The following is an 18,821-nucleotide window of genomic DNA, read 5'->3' on the forward strand; positions in this document are numbered from 1 at the left end:
TACGGCGATCCCTCAAAAAATTAAAAACAGAGTTACCATATGACCCAGCGACTCCACTTCTGGGTACATATGCCAAAGAACTGAAAGCAGGGACTCAGACAGATCCTTCTACACCTATGTTCATAGCAGCGTTACTCACAATGGTCAAAAGGTGGAAACAACCCAAGTGTCCATCAACTTCTGCAGATGCATGGATAAACAAAGTGTGGTATATGTCTACAATGGAATAAGAAGGAATGAGATCTGACATATGCTACACTGTGGATGATCCTTGAGGACATTACGCTAAGAGAAATCAGTCACAAAAGGATGATTCCACGCATATGAGGTACCCAGAGAAGTCAACTTCATAGACACAGAGTAGAATGGCGGGTGCCAGGGGCTTTGGGGGAGAGAGGCTGGGGAGTTGTTGTTTCATGGGGACAGAGTTTCAGTTTTGCAAGATGAAAAGAGTTCTGAGGATGATGGTGGTGACGGATGCAAAACAATGTGAATGTGCTTAACGATACTGAAGTGTAGAAATGGTTAAGATGGTAAATTTTATGTGATGTGCATTTTGCAACAATTTAAATTTTAAAAAAGGTCCTGAGACCCAGGCAGGCAAAAACAGACACCTTCCTGAGCTACCAGGGAGCACATGTTTCTGGCCATTGTTTTTCTGCCTGCCACACCTGGTTATTACAGTTTTTTACCACTGTGTGTCTAGTTGTGGGTGTTTTCTTTGAATTTACCTTCAGTGTTGGGGTCATTCCATCTACAAACATGGACCTTTTTATAGCCTGTCTCCTCATCAGGAGAGCTGATGCTGGCTCTGAGCGCCTTCTGAGCTGACCTCTTCTCGTGTTCACCCCGTAACACACGCCCGTGGACGGGCCGGGTTTGCCTTCGGCCACTGACCTCGTGTCCGGCACCGTCAACCCCACTCCCACTGCTTCCAGCCAGGACTGCGTGTTGGCCAGTGTTTCGAATCCTTGCAATTCTTATTTTGCTCATTAATCTCCCTTTTCATCTCACCCTCTGTTTTTTTTCCATCTCTTTTTTGCCTCTTTTCGGGGCATTTTGTTCTTTCCCCACAAAGTTCATTTCCCCCGGATCCTGTCGTAGATCATTCCAGAGTCAGGGTCCAGCCTCCACAGTATTCATCTGATGCACAGGGTTATTTTCCCCACTTGCTCACCCCTGAAGGAGGGGCGATCTAGTGAGACCCCCATCCACCACCTGTCTAGTTTGATGTTGTGATTTATAATAAGAAATAGATATTTGGTCTTTGTACTTTCTGGCACAGAGCTCCTAAAACCTGAGGAATTTCCTAACTGATGAGAGAGACAGAGGTGTCTTTTGTTATGAGATGACTTTTTTAATGACTTTATTTTTGTTAATGAGGTGACTTTTGGAAGCTCCCTTGGCCACCTGAGGATGGGGCCAGGGGAACCAACCATGTCATTAGAGGTTGGAACTTTCAGTCCCGTCCCTATCTCAGGGAGGGGAGAGGGGATGAAGAGAATCAGTCACCAATGGCCAACGAGGTAATCAGTCGAGCCTATGTGATGAAATCTCCAGAAACTCTCCAAAGTGCGGGGTTCGGAGAGCTTCTGGGTCAGTGAGCACGAGGAGGTGTGGAGAGTGGACACCTGGAGGGCATGGAAGCTCCGTGTCCTTCCCCACACCTGGCCCTGTGCCTCTCTCCCATCTGGCTGTTTCTGAGTTACATCTTTTTTTTTTTTTAATTTATTAATTTATTAATTTTTCGCTGTGTTGGGTCTTTGTTGCTGCGCGCGGGCTTTTCTCTAGTTGCGGCGAGCGGGGGCTACTCTTCGTTGTGGTGCACGGGCTTCTCATTGCGGTGGCTTCTCTTGTTGCAGAGCACGGGCTCTAGGCTCACGCGGGCTTCAGTAGTTGCAGCATGCAGGCTTCAGTAGTTGTGGCACGTGGGCTCAGTAGTTGTGGTGCACAGGCTTAGTTGCTCTGCAGCATGTGGGATCTTCCTGGACCAGGGCCCGAACCCGTGTCCCCTGCATTGGCAGGTGGATTCTTAACCACTGCGCCACCAGGGAAGTCCCGAGTTACATCCTTTTATAATAAACTAGTGAGTAAAATGTTTTCCTGAGTTCTGTGAGCCACTCTAGCAAATTAATCCAACCCAAGGAGAGGGTCGTGAGAACCTCCAACCTATAGCTGATTGGTCAGAAGCACGGGTAACAACCTGGACTTGTGATTAGAGTCTGAAGTGGGGGGCTGCCTTGTGGGATCCCCTTAACCTGTGGGATCGGACACCATCTCTGGGTAGAGAGCATCAGAATCGAGTTGAATTGTAGGACACCCAGCTCGTGTCGAGCTGGTGTGTGTGAAAACCACACCCGTACATTGGAATTTTAACCAGAATCTTGACCTTGTCCCACGGCTGCCTCCCTGGATAAGAGCTGAGTCCACCTCTCAGGTTCTGGTTTGTAAGGAGCCCAGCCTGGGGACCACACCCTGGACATGGAGCTAATGCGACTCTGACCTTGGGAAGGGACATCTCTGCCCACCTCCACAGCCTGGGCCGCCAAAACTCCAAAGATGGAGTCTGTGGAAACCCACAGTGGTGTCCATATCCCAGGACTTCCCACCCCTGGCTGAGCCCACGGGCCACGCTGGACTGCCAGCGGCCACAGCTCGCGGGTTTCCCTCTCTCCCGCCTGCCCGGTGGAGGTGGCGTCTGAGGGTGGCTTTCTCCAAATACACGCAGAGATGCCTGGGGAGGGTGCAGCGAGGGGAGCGCTCAACGGTACTGTTTCTGCCCCCAAATCACTGCCCGCGTGGGAAAGGGGCAGCTGCCTGACCTCCTCCGACTGGGGAAAGGGGGCTTCCCCTTCCTCTGGGAGGCCTCAGCTTCCGGGGGGAGCCGGGGCAGCTCTGTCTGTCTCAGAGCTGGAGGGGGTTCCTCCCAGGCCGCCCACCTTTCTTGGCTTTCAGGAATTTTCCTCTGTTTTTGGTGTGTCTCCGCAAGTATTTTAGGCGGAAGCCGCTCAGGAGGCTGCCACGCACTCGCTATTTTAAACCACAAGCACCCTCTTGCCTTTTAAGTTCCAGGTTTTAGGCCTGTTCCCAGGAGGAAGGCCCTGCGGGAAACGAGCCTGTGTCTGTCTCTCTCCTCCAGGCATGAAGCTACGGCTCCTGCGACCGAGCCCGGGGAAGGAGCAGGCAGCAGGCTCCACGTATTAACCAGAAAAGGTAGACAGCTGCCAGCTGCATTGAAGCCACCGGAGCCCGCGTGTGCGGGGCGATAATGAGGCAGTGATCGGACGCGGTCCTCCTCCGGAGCATCAGAGGCCGCTCTTCCGGGGGACGGACACAGTCTAGAGTACTGGCCTGCCTGGGCGGCCGATCTCCGTGTCCCCTCCCCCCTGACATTCTGGCTGCCTCGGGGATTCCCAGGGGCGGACGGAAACTGCCAGGTGCTGTCGGGGAAATGCAGCCCCAGGAAGCCGCCAGGGGGAGAAGCCAGAGGAGCTCGGTGTGAATGAAGACGACGGCCTCTAAGGAAGGTGGGCAGAGTCTTAAAAGTGCCACCGGGGGCTTTCCTGGTGGCGCAGTGGTTAAGAATCCATCTGCCAATGCAGGGGACACGGGTTCGAGCCCTGGTCCAGGAAGATCCCACATGCCACGGAGCAACTAAGCCCGCGAGCCACAACTACTGAGCCCACGTGACACAACTACTGAAGCCCACGTGCCTAGAGCCCGTGCTCCGCAATGAGAAGCCACCGCAATGAAAAGCCCGCGCACCGCAACAAAGAGTAGCCCCCGCTCGCCGCAACTAGAGAAAGCCCATGCGCAGCGACCAAGACCCAATGCAACCAAAAATAAATAAATTAAAAAAAAAAAAAAGTGCCACCGGGGATGGAGGGGACACCTGGGGCAAGGCACACACCACGTGTGAGAAACAGAAATGGATGCACCGGACTAAATGGCAGCGCCCAAAAGACAACTCCACATCCCTAGTCCCCAGAACGTGTGAATTTATCTCATTTGGAAAAAGCATCTTTGCAGATTAAGTCAAGGATCTCAAGATGAGATCATCTTGGGTTACCCAGTTGGGCCCTAAACCCAACGACAGGTGTCCTTACAAGAGACAGACACAGAGAAGAAGGGGATGGGAAGATGGATGCAGCCAGAGCCACCAGCAGCTGAAGCAGCAAAGAGTGAAATCTCCTGACAGCCTCTCAAGGGAGTGTGGCCTGCCAACACCTTGATTTGAGGCTTCTGGTCTCCAGAGCAGTGAGAGAAGAAGTTTCTGTTGTTCTAAGCCACCAAAACAGTGGTCGTCTGTGACGGCAGCCCTAGGAAACTAATACACCGGATGGAAACAGCGGTGGCATTTTCCCCAGGGGATGCACCAAGGCGAAAAGGGCAAGTGGGCGGGGACCCCTTTCCTCCTGTGGCCTGTGCTGACCTCAACCAGGAGCACAGCTGTGGGCAACTGGGACCGTTATCGGCAGAAACCTCCTTGCTGCTTCCACCAGCCCGGGGTCCTCTCTGGATGCGTGTACCCCCGACACACTCTCCTTTGCTATCTGCTCCCAGAGGTGGGACTGGGCTAGTCAGAGATGCCCCCTGTAGGGAATTCCCTGGCACTCCAGTGGTTAGGACGCCGTGCTTTCACTCCCAAGGGCCCGGGCTTCGATCCCTGGACAGGGTTAACTAAGACCCCGCAAGCCGGGTGGCACAGCCGAAAAAAAAAGAAATGCTCCCTATAGGACCACACCCCCTAAGATGGTTTCCAGCCCCATGTGAGAAAGAACATTTAAAAACAAGTGGTAAAGGGAATCCTGACACGCACTCCAACAGGATGAACCGGGAGGACATGATGCTGAATGAAATAAGCCAGTCACAGAAGGACACATACTGTACGATTCCACTCGTATGAGTTCCCTAGAGGAGTCCAATCCATAGAGACAGAAGGTAGGATGGAGGTTGCCAGGGGCTGGGGAGCAGGGGATGGGGAATTAGTGTTTACTGGGGACAGAGTTTCCGTTTGGGAAAATGAAGAGTTCTGTAGATGGGTGGTTGCACAACACTGTAGATGTGCTTAATGCCACTGAACTGTACACGTAAAAGTGGTTAAAATGATAAGTTTTATGTTATCTACACTTTACCACAATTAAAAAAAATCAAGTAGTGCGTTCACAGACACTGGAACTATGTAAGCAGTGGGGAGAGAGCCCTTAGTGCTGCTGTAGCAGTTCTGTACCAGGAGGGAAGGTCGCTGCTAAGCACTCTTCCTTCTGGCCCCCTGGGATGCGTCATTAGTGTGGCCTTGGATGCACGATCCCAGAGCCAAGGGCGTGGGGTGTGCACCATCCAAGAGGACACCGCTAAACAGCTGAAGAGGTGGGGCCCTGAGGGCAGGAAGAACAGGGAAGGACGGATGAAAGGAACAGCAACAGACAGAATCTAACCCAGCGATGAAGCCGCCTGGATAGGGGAGTTGGAGGAGGAGGAGGAGTCTGGGGTATTGAGGACAGAAGGTCGCTCTTGGGCTCACCCGCTCCCTCTTAACCCAGAAGGGGTTGAATTACACCGGCAGATACTGGAGTAACACAACTCAGATACACCTAGAAATTCATACATCTGGCATTTCACACACTTGTAACATTTTAGAGAATCACGTAAGTCAGAGTACCTAACAGATGAGGCCTGCAATTCCGATTTGGAAGGGGTAAGTGAGTAACTGACTTTAGGCTTATGATTTTAAGCAGGACGCTGAAGGAGGATTGGGCCGAGTTTGTGACAGTTTTGAAATGTTTAACAGAATTTAATATTCACCTTATTTATAAGCTTATTACATTTTAAGAACTGTTCAGGAGCTTGGGAAAGTCCTGCTTTTTAGGATGGCTATTTATAAACGTAAGAAAACTGGGCATATTAAATTTGTAAAATCACTAAGATATTTAAAGAAACTTAACGAAGTTATAAGCCCTCTACCCTTAAATGTGATTATTTAAATCTACTAGATTCATAAGCAGAATAATGGCATTTGTAGGTTAGACTTAAAATCTTAGGGAAACAGTAGGCTTTAAAATTTTTAGTTCAGTATGTTGAATCGTAATTGAGAAAATCTAGCACCCATAAGTACTATGTGTGTCTGTATATATGTGTGTGTATGTGTGTGTGCAGTGTGTGTGCACAAACACATCCCAAGGACACCATAAACCTCCCAGGGACACGACGATGAGGCCGAGGTCCGGGTGGGCAGCTGTCCTTGTGTGTGTGTCCAGTGTAGCCCGTCCCCGGGGAGGGAGGCCAGAGGCGCACACGCACACACACTCACACACACACACACACACACTCACACACACACACACACACACTCTCAGACTTCAGAAACACCAAACAGCAAAGCAAACTTGAAAAAGTCATAAAGCAACCGCCGCATTGGCCTCTCCCTGAAAGAAACCCGCTGGCATTGGCCTGCTTGCTGGCAAGGCTGCTCCTGCTGGCTCCAGGGTGGGCACTGTCCCCTCGGGCCCCCGGCCGCCGCTGCCCTGCCCGCTTGCCTGTCCGGCTGAGGGGCAAGGACGGTTCACTGGTCCCATCGCAGGGCTGCCGTCCCCCAGGGGTGGCTGGCGACTCCTGCTCTTCCACAACCACCGGCCCTGCAGGGTTTGAAGGCGGGCACCCTGGCAGGCGACCCTCCTTAACTGTGACAAGTGCCTGGTGGGTCTGCTCTCCCCGCCAGGACGCAGCATGCTGGCTTCACGGCTGCACGTTATTTGTGTTTTAACTTTGATGTCTTTAAAAATGACACTCTCTGCACAAAGCAGGCCTCTGGAAACAGATGTCTGACCATTGCCAAGTGTAATGCAATTAAAATCCAAGAAACAGCAGTAGCAACAAATAAATAAAAGGACGCTTTCTCTTCAGAAAAACATAAAATCAGCCGGGAGGCACAGCAGGCCTGAAGAGGGTTTGCTCTGCCCCCTGTGGTCACAGGTCCACCCAGGCTCTGCTCAGGGAGGGGCAGGAGCCCCCCAGGCTCCAGGCCTGAGTTAGCCCCTAGGTCACTGTGTGGCCCCGGGCACGTGCCCCTCACCCCTGCGCCTTCCTCCCATCCGATGTTTTAGCTACTGCTTTAAGACTCTGAAAGGCTGGGAGCATTCGCGCTACTTCCCAAACTTATTTTCCAGCCTCCCGCTCCCCAGAGCATCTTGTGGGCTTATGATTCTGCAGAAAGGCTGGGGCCAGCAGGTCCCTGAGGTCCACCGGCTCCTACATTCCACAGATCCTCAGCACTCTGTCTTCCATCCCGCGCCCTCCTGATCTGTGCTTGGGAAATAATCCATTGTTGATGGCTTCCGGTGAATGCATTTAAGCCCATTTGTCTTTCCATGTGGTTACTGTTGTACATTTTAAATAAAAGGTTTGGTCCATTGTGGAAGGAAATGCAGAAGAAGAAGGGGTGGAGGAGTGACTTCAAGGCTCCTTCTGGCTCCCTGACAACCTGCTTTCCAAGCAGGACAGGCTTCATGGGACAGCCCATTTCTCAGAGTGAGAAGTCGAGGACCGGAGGGTTGTGATCAGTGGCAGTGCAGGGGGGCCCCGGGGGCCCCCGGAAGTTTCTTACCCGCCTCCCCCAGACATCAGCCCTTGGAGGACAAGTGTAACAGTCAGGGTTCTCCAGAGGAACAGAACTGACAAGAGGGGTGTGTGTGAGAGAGAGGGATGTGTGAGGAATAGTGACTGTGGGATCTGGCAGGTCTGAAGGCAGGCAGCCTGGGGCAGAATTCCTCCGCCTTTTCTCTCAAGGGACTTCAACTGACCGCTAGAGGCCGACCCACACTACAGAAGGTCACCCGCTTTACACAAGCTTGACTGATTTAACGTTAATCTCATCTAAAAAATATCTTTGCGGCAATATCTAGACTCACATTTGACCAAAAACTGGGTACCATGGCCTCGCCGAGATGGCACATAAAATCAACCCCTCCCCACAAACTAGGGGTCTTTACCACTTTAAATCTCTAGGTCAGAGGCAAGGCCCGGGCACAGCCTCGAGAATCCGGGTGAGCAGAGATGAGTCACACAGGACAGGGAGTCCAGCTCGAACGCAGCTCACACCCAAGTGCAGGGGTAAGAGGTCCCCCAGGTCCACGGCCGCGGGCGAGGCCCTGCCTGCGCTCCAGCTCAGCTGATTTCCCCAAGACCTTTTCTCTGGGCAGGGGGGAGGGCGGGAGTGGACCCAGGGAAGGAGCCCCGGCCAGGTGGACTCTTCCCCATCTTCAGGCCCTGCTCCTCCTCGGGGCCTTACTGCCCCACAAGTGGAAGAACCGGGGGCCACAACCAGCAGCAACAAGAAAGAATCAGTGAGCCTCAAAGGCTGCAAAGGGCAGTGTCCTTGGGGAGGGAGGGCTTTTGCCTGGTCTCTGGGAGGTCACCGAGTTTGTCCACAGCTTCCGGGGACCCTGGGAGGGCCGGGGTGGAGGTGGAAGTGGGTGAAGTGAAAGGGCCAAAGTGACAGGCCCGTGGAGGCCCAGAGCCTCCTGCCCGGGTCCCAGGTCTCTCTCCCGGTCCCAGGGTCCCTGGGTTCTGCCCACAGGATTTCCTTGGTGGCGTCTCCCCCCGAAAGCATGGCCCAGGTGCAACACACCGGCTCTCCCGTCCCCCGCCAGCTGCCCCTGCTCCTTTGGGCTTCCTGGCCAGCTCCTGCCAGCTTTCCAAAACTGTTTCTCCAATTCGGTCCTGCTGCCCCCTCTCCTATTCCAGGCCTGGTCCCCCAACTTCCTGAGCCTCTGTCCCCCTCAGAGTGCCCTCTTCTGGGCCCTCCCGCGTGGACCAGCCTCCCACTGAGATGTGTCACACCGAAAACATCTCTATTATTCTCCCCCTGCTTGACTGGGCCGATTCTCAACCAGCAGGTGATTTCTGGAGAGATGGAAATTCTCAGAACAGGTAACTTGGAAACTTGTGTCTGAGTTTCCATCTCTGAGAACCTCCCCCCTCCCGATGGTCCCTGGGCTGGCAGCTGTTTGGAAACCCCATGGGAGTTTTTACCCCGAAACTCCACAACTGCAGAAGAAAATGGAAAACGTAGATCGGCCGATGAGAATGATAAGAAGTTCAGAAGACTGGCTCATACTGGGAAAAACTAAACTGAAGGGAGTTATTCCATCTGGAGACGTGGAGGTTATTTACAGGGGGTGGAAGCATCCAGACCTAATTTCCCCCAGAATCAGTGGAGGCGGGGATGCAAACAGTCTGGGAAGCTGGAGAGGAATTCCTGGTCCCCAGGACATGGGGGAGGGGCTGGAGTCCATGGGAGCCCAGCAAGGAAGGACTCTCTGATCTACCTATGTCCCCCCTGGTGCTCCCCCTCTGAGCCTGACTCCAGACTCACTGAAGATGTCTTTGCATCTGTCCAACGCCCTTGGAGAGGCAGAAGTGTTGAGCTGGAACCTTCTAGAAGAAGATGCCCGATCGTTTCAGCTCCCTGATTCAGGAGGGAGAGGGCAAGCGTTCAGCTCAGAGGCAGAAATCATGTTCTGGCTGACACTGCACTGTTCCCTGCCGTAGGTGATGTGGGAAGGCCATGCCCGAGGGAGCAAATGGGAGAAGGGGTGAGCCTCCTGACTGGCTTCAGCTGATAAAGACTGAACTTCTGCGCACCTTCACCAAGGATGCTAAGTACAGCTGTGCAGGATTCACACTGCACAAGGGTGTCTGGGTGGGGCTGAACTCACCAAGCCTTGACTTTGTCTCTGCCAACCAGAGAGGTGTCCTCTTCTACTTCTCACAGAGGCACTGTACGGGCCAGGAGCTGCCTTACATCTCACTGAAGGACTGAGGTGATGAGGCACCACTGGGCCACCTGGACTCACTCACTGAATAGCCTTCACACCCCCAGAGTCCTTGGTTGCCAGGAGCAGGGCTGTGGCCACGCTCCACTGTGCGGGCAGCGAGCTCATGAAACACACTCCTTACTGGGACCACCCTCTCTTCGGGCTGTGCTCCGCTCTCCACCTCCTCCAATTTCATCTTGGCCTCCACTGCCTCATCATCCCACTTTAACAAACAAACCACTGAAAAAGTACCACTTGGAGAACGTGCTGGGGGACAGGGGGCCAAGGGCGTGGGAAGGGGGTGTGGACAGGAGAGGCACAGGCCTGAGCACCAGGGCCGCTGGGAGGGGCCGGGCAGGGCAGGTGAGACAAAGCCCCAACTAGGAAGCGGGGGGCTGGCGCCCTGCAGCTCCCAGCCCAGCTCCTGGTCCATTTGGGAGCCCCGAGGGAGGAAGGGTTTGTGCCGGTGTGCAGAGGTCAGCCCCAGGGGTCTGCTTCCCTCCAGAAGCCCAAGCTCTTGCACAAGCTGGGGACAAGGGAGTGACATCAGCGCACGACTGTGAATCCGGCTCGTGTGGGAATGAACGGGTCCATCCCTGAATCCACGGGAGCCTGGTGGAACCTGCGTGGTGGCAGGGAACCTCAGTGGTCATCTCAGCCACACAGCCCTTCACTTTGTTGGTGGGGAAACTGAGGCCAGAGAAGGGAAGGGGCTGGCAAGTTAGAGCCTGAGCCGGGACCAGAGCCGAGGTCCCCCCAGTTCCCAGTGAAGGCGGCCACCAGAGCGGAGCCCTTTCTCTGAGCCCCGCTAAGCACCTGCACTAGCACCGGCCTCCTGATCCCTCACAATCCCTCCACGAGGTGGGGGGACAATTACTACTGGTTCTTCTGCCTCCCGGGGCCTAGACCAGTGCCTGGAAGAGCGGGCACTAGGCTGTGGGACACGTGAATCACTCTCAGGTCTTAGTTTTGCTCATCTGTATTTTCTTGTTTTCGTACAATGATGATGCACTGCACTTTTATAATATTAAAAAAGAAAACCCACCATTTTTTGCTTTAAGCAATAACCCGCTGACCTCACAAGACTATTTAAGGAGCAAAATAAACAGGAGAAAATGCTTTATGGGCTGGGAAGCAGCACGCAGGCGGGAGGGGTGTCTCCAGCGCCTGACCTCCCTCCCAAGGCACCGGGCACCGACCAGACCAGACAACGAACCCCCCCCCCCCACCTCCTTCCAGTTCTCACGGCCCCCATGGCCGCCTTCCTGCCATGGAGGCTGGGGCGTGGCGGCTGCAGGGGGAAGCTGAACAAGATTGGGCCAAGTAACAGAGACGAAAAGTCTGCTTCTCTCCCAGGGAGAGGGAGAGACACAGAGAAGGCCCATGAGGCGGGCAGGAGGGAGGCAGACAGAGGCCGGGAGGCGGACGCCAGAGCAGGCAGGGGCAGCCCTGGAGGTGGGCACAGACCTCAGGTCCAACGGGAGGCCACCCTGCAGGCCAACACTGACACCCTCCACTCTCGCCTGACTCTGTGTCTATCCTGGCTAAGATGAAGTTAGAAACATCAAAACGCCACATCCCTTGAGCAGCAGCCGTCGGCACAACTCCATATGGCTGCAGCAGCCAGGAGTCTGAGCTAAAAAGTTAAAAAAAAAAAAAAGGCTGGGAAATGTTCCCAGAGAGCCACGTGGTATCTGCTCAGGCCAGGGGGCGGGGTGGGGAGGAAAGCAGGCGCTGTAAGGCCCGGCCCCGCCCCGCTCGGCCTGTCAAGGTCACTGCTCTCATTAGAACAGCGGGCTCTCCCAGCGACAGTGACGGAGCCCGCCGGTTTACACCGCTGCTCCCACCTCCAGTTTCTCCTAACGAGCGTGGATGTGACACAGCCGGTGGGCCAGGGGATGCAGCATAGGGGTGTGTGTGTCATCCTTCTCACAGGTCGCCCACATGCTGCTCCTGGTGGGAAAGTGACGGGGGGAAGATGGCTGGCTGAGACCTCCCCTTGGGGTGGGGATCTCCCCGGACGCTGACCCCGCCCCTTGGGCACCCCGATGGGGAAGCCAGGGAAACCCTAATCACCTGGATCACCCTTTTGCAGGTGGCTCCCGCCTGCAGGCGCGTGTGGGCTGTGTGGGCGGACCGGCGGAGCCGCTGGAACCCTGAGGATGGGGGAGGCTGACAGTACCAATGCCTCCGGTTACTGGCAGGATGACTCGAGAGGTCTGAGCCAGACCCTGCTGGCTCCTGAGCGAGGACACTGGCGGGGGGCGGGGCGGGGCGGGGGGGGGGGGGGGAGCGTCCCTGGAGAAGCTTAAAATCCTTTCGACAAGGATTTCCTGTGCCAGGTATACGATCTGTGGCCTCTGCCAGCAAAGTGCACTTGGAGATGAAATGACTCTGGGGAAGGGGAGGGTGCACTGATGCACCAAGGCGGTGTTAGGCAAGGCGGGGGGTCTGCGGTGCAGCCCAGGCTGTTTGTGGGCATCTCTGAGGGGGCGGGCATTAGCTCTAGAAGAGGGCCCCCTCCGCACCAGACCTGAAGCCAGGATAGCTGGCCCAGCCCCGGCCCTGCCGTCTCCCCCCGGCCATACTGAGGTGGCCGTGTCCCTGGCCTTGGAAACCAGTAGAGCAGGCCCTGGCATGGGGTTCCTCCTGCTTCTGCAGCCCTGGGAATGCCCAGCCTGGTCAGAGAGCAGCAGCGTTTAAAAAGGAAGGTTTCTCTTTGCGGATGGAACGAACATGATTCAGCACAAGCAGCGAGTGAGGAATGTGGAGGCCAGCCTCGCGTCAGGCTCCACTCTCTCCCGCCACCTCAGCAGAGGCCCTAGACTGCACCTGCTGTGCGGGATCCCCACGGAGCCCTCGGAGGCCGGGCACCATGCCACTCCCCTCTCCAAGAACACCACCGCCCGGCGGGCTGCCAGGCACAGCCGATCCCTGCGGACACGGCTCCCAGGAATCCAACCAAATGAGAGCAAACTCGCCAGATCTCACGACCATACCAGCAGGCCGGGCAAATAAGCCCCTGGATGCACAGCCCAGATCCAAGGGCTTGCTGAGGACATGCCGTGACAGTGCGTCCCCAGCACACGCCTCACTAAAGATTGCAGCAGCTGGTGTTCAACACAAAGGCAGTGGTGGGGTCTCCACCCTCAGGAAGCATGTGATGTAGTCTGACAAACAAAATGGACAGCGGGGGAAAACTACATCTGTACGCACGATTAAATCCACACAGCCTAACCGGCAACCGGATCTCAGAGTCGTGGGCTGACGTGGCTCAGGAGGGTGGCCTTGGAAAGGTAAGGAGCATTCCACGGAAATGAGGAAGTGCATCCCAGGTGGAGAAGAACAAGATCAAGGCTGAGGGTGGGGAACTCCCTGCTCTTTGTCTGGTGGCCTTCCAACCTACTCACCTAAGCGATCTTCTTGGGGGGCTGTCGGAGGAAAAAGGCAACTCTTGCTCGTCTTTCCGCCTCCAGGAAGGAAAGAGCACCCAGCCTCCAGGTTCCCAAGGGCCCTCCACGTGCTCATCCCTTAGCCAGCCTCCGGGGGCAGCCAGTCACCCTCGGTTCCTGAGGGCTCTTTTCTGCACTGCTGGTGAGGTTCCCGTTCCCAGGTGTAGCATGAGGCCAGCCCAGCCACCCTGGCCGCGTGGATGGAGCCACACCGGCGGGCTAAGCCTGGAACAGCTCTGCTCAATGGGGCTGCGCCATACCGAGCGGCAATAAACCAACCCGATCAGACCCTCTTTATGGGAAAGCAGGGAGGAGGTGGCCACCTCAGCCTGGTGTATCCCGGGGAAACTGAGCCCTTACTCTGGCGCTCCGTGAAGCTGGCTGATGACCCAGTCTGGGATCTGGGGACTCAGAGAAACCACTGCTCTGAAGAGATGACACCCCACCTCTCATGTAGCCTGGCACTCGCCCTCTCTCCATGACTAAAGGTTACTTCTTCCCCAGGGCTCCTTGAAGATGGCAAGTGTGAGCCTAAGACTTAGGAAGCAACATCTGGGGAAGGGTGAGGCCTGCAGGAACGGGGGGGCCGGGGGAGGGGAGAGGAGCGGCCTCTTCTATCCACAGCTGACTTCTTTCGTCCCCACGAGCACCGCCCCACACTGCTTCTGAACTTGCAGTGAGCTTTTGACCCGGACTGAGCCCTGGTCAGGTAGACAGAATCTAAAACATCCTGGGCCCGGCCTGAAAAGGGTACGAGACCCTGCCCGCAGCCCGCCCAGACCCCAAGCAGATTCTCCTGTTTCTTATCATCGTTGCCGTGAGAACGAGTCTTGATTTGCAGAACCAAGGCAATTTCACACACTTTGTAGCATTTGCTCTGCTCAGTACCTCAGATACCCTCTGGGAAACAAGGAAACACCACACAGAGGTTATCAGCTGGGTCCAAGGTCAAAGCAGACTGAGGACCGGAAGGCAAGCTGCCCGAGCTGACCCTTGGCCCCAGGCTCTTATTGAGATGACACAGCTCCTGAAGGGAAGGGGGCAGCTCTCTGCTCCTTCCAGGCAGCTGGCAGCTTCCTGGCATCCTGCCTGCACTCCCAGCACAGCTCGGCATCCTTAACATTAAGGAGGTCTCCTGATTCCTCTCTGGCAAGGGACAGGTACGGACAGGCTGCAGAGGCTCCCATCAGGGAAACCACCCCCCAAATCTTAGGTTGGAAAGAATCCTAGATTCAGAAGCAGCAGCAGCGGCAGCCACTCTCCTTCAGCCCACCGTGAATTGCCACACGTGGTCCCGGGGTCTCTAGTTCCACATCCTGAGCCTGTAGCAAGTCACATGGTCGGGGGAGGGGAGGTCCCAGATGGGGGCATATCCTGAACTTGGGGTCTGCGAAACCCTCCGAAATACTTGCAAGATTGTGAATGTTGCTGCACTGGTCTGGGAAGAGTGTCTAGAACTCTTTCAGGGCCACAAAAAGCTCAGGGACTCAAGGGGGTGAAGAGCCACAGGGACTGAGGACCTCCAGCCTCCTCCCTGCCTCGGGCTCTGGGCAGCCACACACGTTGTCAAACACAGGAGCAAGTGAGGACGGCCGTGACTGTCGGGCTGCCGTCATCTCCGCCTGTTCCTCTTCATCAACGCCACCCTGCACCTGGTGGGGCTGGGACAGCATCCCAGCAGGACCAGCCCCTGAGCTCTGCACACCCCGCCTCTGCCTCTGCCCACTGTTACTGACGAGGCCTCGCTGGTCCGACCCGCCGAGGCCCCGGTGTTTGCCCCTCTCTCAGTGACTGCTCATTCCCTTTCTGAACATCACCACCTCCAGCCTAGAGGAGGAAACTGGAAAGGAAAATACGATTTAGGAGAAAGAGCCACTTCAGTGCACAGCACAGATGCAGCTCTCCATTCCTCCAATCAGCCTCAGGGTCCTAAAAAACCACCTCTTGGTTTCTCACAGACATTTGGACACCCGGGGCTCCCCTCCCACACTGCCCAGGGCCCACGGCCACTTCCTGGAGGGACCCTGATCTGCAAGTTCCAGGCAACACAGCTCTCCAGGCGCCTTGGGCAGGCCCGTCACTGGCTCCAGAGAGGCCCACAGACCTCACGCAGAGGTCAGGAAAGCCCAGTACACGGCTGGAACTGGAGGGCAAGTTATGCTGCTGCTTTCACAGAAAAGGGTGAGCCTGGTTAGCCTCTGCCCTCCAGCAGCCCTCGCAGTCCTGCCACTGAAAAGGGTGTCAGGACACCAACAAGACACCACCTCTCCGGAAATGCTCTCTGTCTCAGGGACCCTGTGGGGGTCACAGGGATGCATCTACTCTCCGAAACCAGCTTCCCCAGGATGTGGAATCACACTCAGCCTCGAGGCTCTGCCTCACCCCGCAGGCCCCAACGGACGGACTGGCGGCGCTGTGCTCTTTTACCCTCCCAGAAGGGCTTGTCTGGACCTCCACCGTCAGCCCCTCCACGGTCCTGAATCCTCCGAAGCACCCACCCCAGCGCGAGGGAACAGCACATGATCAGAAAAACCTTCTCACTGCCCGGTGTGCAAATGGATATGACGGTCTGGAAAATCCATTATGCTGTTTGAAAGCAAAACAGTTTCCACAGAGGCCATACACTGGTTTCCAGTTTTTGAAAGACAAAGAAACACACACCAGGAAAGTTATGTGGTGCGAAATGTCATCTTTCTTTGATGACTGGGCTCAGAGAAGGCACCTGGGGATCCAGTGGCATCTCAGGCAGCCTTCCGGACGCTGTTTGGGAAAGTGGAGGCCAGAGCAGAAGCCTCTGCTTCCCTCTCCCTGTGCAGCACACACCCTGGGAACACACACTCCAGGGTAACCCACACCACATATAAAGGGGGTTGGCGATCTGCTGCAGACTCCAGGAGCGATGTGGGTCTGATTCGATTTTGGAAGCTCCTCCCGGGAAGGCTCTCCTACAGCCTCTCTCATCAGTGATGGGAGAACTTCAGAAAAGCCACCCGAGAGACTCCCGCCCCCATCCCCTCCGGACTCCACCACTAACGGGGTCAATCTAGCAAGAATACGGGGCTTGGACTCAGCTACCCTCACAAAGCCCCGCCAAGACAACCTCTGGGGATGCAGGAGGTGCACCCTCCTGCCTCTCTGCCACTCCACAAAATCCACGGAGCAGGCCGCCCCCTCCCTCAAAAGAAAGTGAGGAAGGAAAAAAGCCAAAGAGAGGTGGGGGACAGCGTCAGCCCCAGGGCAGCCCCAAAGCAGAGGGGACCAGCCAGATGTGCAAAGACGGTCCCTAACCAGCGGGGCAGGGACGGGAACAGGCTGAGGGCAGAGTGCAGGCAGCCTCCTGAAGTCCCTGCAGACAGACAGTCACGTAGGAACCCTGTCCGGCCCCCCCTCGCCCCCCTCCACTGCTCCGCGGCGGCTCCCGGCAGAGCGCCTGCCAAAGTTAGTCACGGGAGAGAAAACCTTGTCGCCCACCCGAACCGCCATCCGGGACGCCTCTCATCCAGGAGGCCTCCCGGGTGGGAAAAGCCCCTGGGGACTGGCATCTCACCAGCCCCAGGGCTGCGCCCTTGGACGCCCCCTGGGGAAGCTGACGACTGCGCATTCCTTGAGGACCCTTGACGGGGGTGACTGCCGGCGGGTAGAGGGGAAGAAAAGCGCCTCGGCCCAGGCAGGCATCCCCTCCCACGAACCGTCCCCGGGACCAGCCTCCTCCTCTGCCTGCAGAGGACTGAAGCGGGGACATTATTCCAACAGGTCCCCCGCAGCCGGGCCTCACCGGGCCAGCCTTTTCCTCCGCCCTGCCCTGAGGCCTCGAATTCAGGGGCAGCGCCGAGGCACCTGCGGCCAGACCGGGCTCCATTCCCGCGAGCAGGGGCCCGGGCGGTGACCCTCGGCGCTCCGGGGCCTCCGCGGGAAGGGGCGGGGCGCCCCCGCGCCCCCTCCCGGCGCTCACCTGGCGCAGGTGCTGCAACAGCGTCCCCGCCTCCTCCCGCCGGCCCTGGCGCACCATCCGCAGCAGCTCCTGGACCATGCCGACGCGCCGGTGGTAGGGGGGCAGCCCAGCGCCGGCGCCCGCGCGCCCCGCCTTGTCCCCGGCGCGCAGCAGCAGCGACGCCCAGAAGTCGGGCCGCTCGCGGCGGGGGCCGGGCGCCGCGCCGGGGCTGGCTCTCTCCGCCAGGCTGCCCTTGGTCTGCCGGGTGCCCATGCCGCCGCCGCCCGCGCTCTCCGCGCCGGGCCGCGACGCCGCGTCCCCGCCGCCGCCGCCCGCCCCTCTGCCACCCGGCGCGCGCGCCTCCCGGGCGGCAACTTTGGGGGAACTGTTGCGCGCGGGCGGGCGGGGGCGACGGCGGCGGCCGCGCTCCTCCTCCGCGCTCCCCGGGCGCGCTCCCCCGGCGCTCGCCGCTCGCCCGCCGGCCCCGCCCCGGCCTGGCCGCCCCGCCCCCGGCTCCGCCGTCGCGCGCCTCCCGGGCCTCGCGTGCCCCCCCCTCCCCTCCCCGCCCCTCCGCTCCGACTGGGCCGCCCGGCGCCCCCTCCCTGTGGTCCCCGTGCCGCGCCCCCTGCCGGCTGCCGCGCTGCACCTCACGGGCGGTGGCTCGGGGCGAAGGGGGCGGCCGGGGGCTTCACTCCCGGCCGGCACCACTCTCCCCAGATGCTTCCACGACCGCGCGCGGATGAGGCTCATGGGAGGGGAGGGGAGGGGAGGGGAGGGGGCCCGTGCGCTCGGCGACGTGGGGAAGGTTTGGAGCATGGAAGCTGTGGGGTTGGGGGGGGCGGGACTCAGCCCCAGAGTCGGGTTTCTCAAAGTGGGCGCCGCTGAGCATCAGAGCCCAAGTCGTCCGAGGGCTGGTTGAGAACGCAGACTCCCGGGCCTCGCCCCAGACCCGCCCGATGAGAGTTTCCGCGGCGGGGCCTGGCGAGCTGCATTTTTAGCCAGCCTCTTGGCTTATTCTGACGGACACTCCTTTGAGACTCGGCCAGTGGCGGCGGGCGGTGGTGCACGAACCAGAAACCAGGTGCAAGGCTGCGTGTTGTGTGCGTGTTCTTTTAGGGAGAGCCCATTGTTTGCATCAGTCAGTGTCAAAGGGTTTGGACCATCCAGGTGCAAAGAACAGCTGTCTTCTCTTGCTCTTGCTCTCACACCTCTGGAGAAGGGGCCTGGGGGTAACCCCCGTGCGAAAAAGCAGAAGCATGCCTGCAAGCAGCCCCACGGCACGTTCCTACCGTCCCCTCCCTTCCTGGCTCCACGCCAGACCAGCCCTCACCCCCTTGGTGCGGCAGATTCCCCGGGGTCAGACGGTGCTAGGAAAGCTGACCACAGCCCTGCCAGAGAGAAGGCTCAGGCGCCTGGGGACCTCCTCTGCCGCGACCACGGACCACCCTGGTCCCAGGGTCACGGCTGCGGGAGGAGCAGCAGTTGTGTCGCTTGCCTCTGACCCAGGCCCTGGGTGCTGCTCTGGGGGAAAGGACAGCGTGGGCTGTAGGGCAGGAGAGTCGGATCCCGAATCAGAGAGAGCTGAAGTGCACTGTGTCCTGAGCCCGGAGCATCAGGCAAGTC

General features: G+C 57.6%; 1 protein-coding gene across 1 annotated transcript in view; it reads right to left on the reverse strand.

The window, feature by feature from the left end:
- Positions 1–17,471, reverse strand: part of LRRC75A (leucine rich repeat containing 75A) — a 35,724-nt gene extending 18,253 nt beyond the window's left edge. The window contains exon 1 of the mRNA XM_061175107.1: positions 17,220–17,471. Within this exon, the coding sequence (XP_061031090.1) occupies positions 17,220–17,471 (252 nt within the window). The remainder of the gene's footprint in view (positions 1–17,219) is intronic.
- Between the last annotated feature and the right edge of the window lie 1,350 nt (positions 17,472–18,821).

The sequence above is a fragment of the Eubalaena glacialis genome, chromosome 19 (assembly GCF_028564815.1).
Source record: "Eubalaena glacialis isolate mEubGla1 chromosome 19, mEubGla1.1.hap2.+ XY, whole genome shotgun sequence".
Classification (NCBI taxonomy): Eukaryota; Metazoa; Chordata; class Mammalia; order Artiodactyla; family Balaenidae; genus Eubalaena; species Eubalaena glacialis.